Source organism: Vulpes lagopus, chromosome X (assembly GCF_018345385.1).
Source record: "Vulpes lagopus strain Blue_001 chromosome X, ASM1834538v1, whole genome shotgun sequence".
Taxonomy (NCBI): Eukaryota; Metazoa; Chordata; class Mammalia; order Carnivora; family Canidae; genus Vulpes; species Vulpes lagopus.
The window spans coordinates 62,933,333-62,936,767 of NC_054848.1; the positions used below are offsets into that span (position 1 = coordinate 62,933,333).

General features: G+C 45.6%; 1 protein-coding gene across 1 annotated transcript; it reads left to right on the forward strand.

The window, feature by feature from the left end:
• Positions 1 to 2,007: 2,007 nt before the first annotated feature.
• On the forward strand, positions 2,008 to 3,135 carry LOC121483277 (protein NipSnap homolog 1-like). The gene is made up of 2 exons (XM_041741678.1): positions 2,008 to 2,734; positions 2,931 to 3,135. Exons 1-2 carry the CDS (start codon positions 2,008 to 2,010, stop codon positions 3,050 to 3,052), a joined length of 849 nt encoding a protein of 282 aa, XP_041597612.1. The 3' UTR covers positions 3,053 to 3,135.
• The last annotated feature ends 300 nt before the right edge of the window (positions 3,136 to 3,435 follow it).

Genomic DNA, 3,435 nt, shown 5'->3' on the forward strand with positions numbered 1-3,435 from the left:
AAAAACATGCAGCCACAGATACTTTATCCAGCAAAACTGTCATTCAGAATAGGAGAGATAAAGAACTTACAGAATAGAATGAAACTGAAAGAGTATGTGAACACCCAACCAGTGCAGCAAGAAATATTAAGGGGGACACCGTAAGAAAAGGAGGGAGCCCAAAGAAACAATCCACAGAAACAGACTATAGGTAATACTATGACACTAAATTTATATCTTTAAATAGTTACTCAGAACACGAATGGGCTAAATGATCACATCAAAAGTTGCAGGGTATCGAACTGGATAAAAAAGCAAGACCTATCTACATACTGTCTACAAGAGACTCTAAGGACACTTCCAGACTGAAAATGAGGGGGTGGAGAAATATTTCCCATTCAAATTGTCCTCAACAGAAAGTGGGGGTAGCAATCCTCATATCACATAAATTAGATTTTAAACAAAAGACAGTAATAAAAGATGAAAGGTGTGGCCTCTACGAACAAAGACCTCATGGGATAAACAGCTCACACTGAGTCTGGCCACCTGGCAAATGATGGGGCATCTCCACTCAGGCACAGACACCTGAGAATCAACAGAGCACAATATTATAATTAAAGGATATATTCAAAATGAAGAATGATTTTTTTTAATTTTTATTTTTAAAAATATTTTATTTATTTATTCATGAGAGAGAGAGAGAGTGGGAAAGAGAGAGAGAGAGAGAGAGAGAGAGGCAGAGACGCAGGCAGAGGGAGAAGCCAGCTCCATGCAGGGAGCCCAATGCAGGACTTTTTTTTTTTTTTTAAAGATTTTTTTTTTTTTTTAATTTATGATAGTCACACACACACAGAGAGAGAGAGGCAGAGACACAGGCAGAGGGAGAAGCAGGCTCCATGCACCGGGAGCCCGACGTGGGACTCGATCCCAGGTCTCCAGGATCGCGCCCTGGGCCAAAGGCAGGCGCTAAACCGCTGCACCACCCAGGGATCCCCCAATGCAGGACTTAATCCCGGGGCTCCAGGATCACGCCCTGGGCCAAAGGCAGACGCTAAACTGCTGAGCCACCCAGGGTTCCCAAATTTTTAATGATTATAAATATTTATGCCCCTAATATTGGAGCAGTGAATTATATTAATCAATTAATAATCAAAGTAAAGAGGGGACGCTTGTGTGGCTCAGGGGTTGAGGGCCTGCCTTTGGCCCAGGACGTGATCCTGGAGTCCCAGGATCAAGTCTCACATTGAGTTCTTTTGCATGGAGCTTGCTTCTCCCTTTGCCTATGTCTCTGCCTTCTCTCTCTGTGTAACTCTCATGAATAAATGAATAAATAAATAAATAAATAAATAAATAAATAAATAAATAAAAAAAATCTTCAAAAAATAAAATAAAGAGATACATAGATAATAATACATTAATAGTAGGAGATGTCAACACAGCACTCTCAGAAAAAAACAGATATTCTAAGCAGAATACCACCAAAGAAACAAGGGCCTTCAATGATAACTGGACCAAACAGATTTCACAGTTATATACAGAACATTCCATCATAATGCAAAAGAATACACATTCTTCTCAAGCACACATGGAACTTTATCCAGAATAGACCATATGCTGGGTGACAAAACAGGTCTCAAATGATACCAAAAGACTGAGATTGTCCTTGCATATTTTCATAACTTCCACCTCTGCTATAGCCATTTTTTTATAGTTACAAGTTTTTATTTACATTCCAGTTAGTTAACATATAGTATAATGTATAATATTAGTTTCAGGAGTAGAATTTAGTGACTCATTACTTACATATAACACCCAGTGTGCATCAAAAGTTGCCCTCCTCAATACTTATCACTCATTAACCCAACTCCCCACCTACCTCCCCTCCAGCAAACCTCTAGTATAACCTTTTTAAAGTGAAAACTTTGATAAGAGGAATGACACACATTAAAAGCCTTAAGGGAATGAATGTTATATTGGGAATCTGAGGTGCAGACAAGACATGGATCAGTGAACCTGCGCCGCTCCAACATGGCTCCGCGGCTGTGCAGCATCTCTGCAGCGGCACAGCGGCTGCTGGGGAGCCCAAAGCCCCGCGCCAGGGATGTCGCGGCTGCTGCACGCTTCTATTCCAAGGACAATGAAGGTAGCTGGTTCGGCTCCCTCTCTGTGCACAAGGTGGATCCCTGGAAGGATGCCCACTCCACCCTGCTATCCAAGACGGAAACCAGCAACCTCTATAAGATCCAGTTTCACAATGTGAAGCCTGAATGTCTGGATGCCTACAACAGCCTGACAGAGGCTGTGCTGCCCAAGCTGCACCTGGATGAGAACTACCCCTGCTTGCTCGTGGGCAACTGGAACACATGGTACGGGGAGCAAGACCAGGCAGTACACCTGTGGCGATTCTCAGGCGGCTATCCAGCCCTCATGGACTGCATGAACAAGCTCAAAAGCAACAAGGAGTACCTGGAGTTCCGAAAGGAGCGGAGCCAGATGCTACTGTCGAGGAGAAACCAGATGCTCCTTGAGTTCAGCTTCTGGAATGAGCCACAGCCCATAGCAGGCCCCAACATCTATGAGCTGAGGACATACAAGCTCAAGCCAGGAACCATGATTGAGTGGGGAAACAACTGGGCTCGGGCAATCAAGTACCGGCAAGAGAACCAGGAGGCAGTAGGCGACTTCTTCTCGCAGATAGGAGAGGTCTACGTTGTACACCATCTCTGGGCCTATAAAGACCTGCAGGGATCCCTGGGTGGCGCAGCGGTTTGGCGCCTGCCTTTGGCCTAGGGCGCGATCCTGGAGACCCGGGATCGAATCCCACGTCGGGCTCCCGGTGCATGGAGCCTGCTTCTTCCTCTGCCTATGTCTCTGCCTCTCTCTCTCTCTCTCTCTCTCTCTCTGACTATCATAAACAAACAAACAAAAAAAAAACCTGCAATCTCGGGAAGAGACTCGAAATGCTGCCTGGAGAAAGAGGGGCTGGGACGAAAATATCTACTACACAGTCCCATTGGTGCGACACATGGAGTCTCGGATCTTGATCCCGTTGAAGATCTCGCCTCTCCAGTGATGCTGCCTCTGCCTCCGCCTCCTTCCCCTTTTCCCTCAGGGCAGCCATGGACAGACAACCTCCCAGTCCTGCTGTCTTGGTTTTCTCTCAGATATGGGAGGACTCTGGGGGTGCGTGCTCAGCTCAGACAAGGGGAAGCTGAAGGATGACAGGGTTCTGAGGTCTTGCTGCTCCGCCCAGACCCTTCCCACCTTCTCTGTTCACCCCATCCCTTGTGCTGGAAGCAATTTTTAGTTTCTCTGAATGAAGAACAGCAACCTTTTATGTCTTCTCACATTTCCCCCTAAGATTCCTCATCTCAAGGCCACCAGTCTCCAGTTATCACTATGGAAGGCCACAGTTAAGCTTTCGTTGCACAAAATGTAATGTGTCCAGTGGTTAGA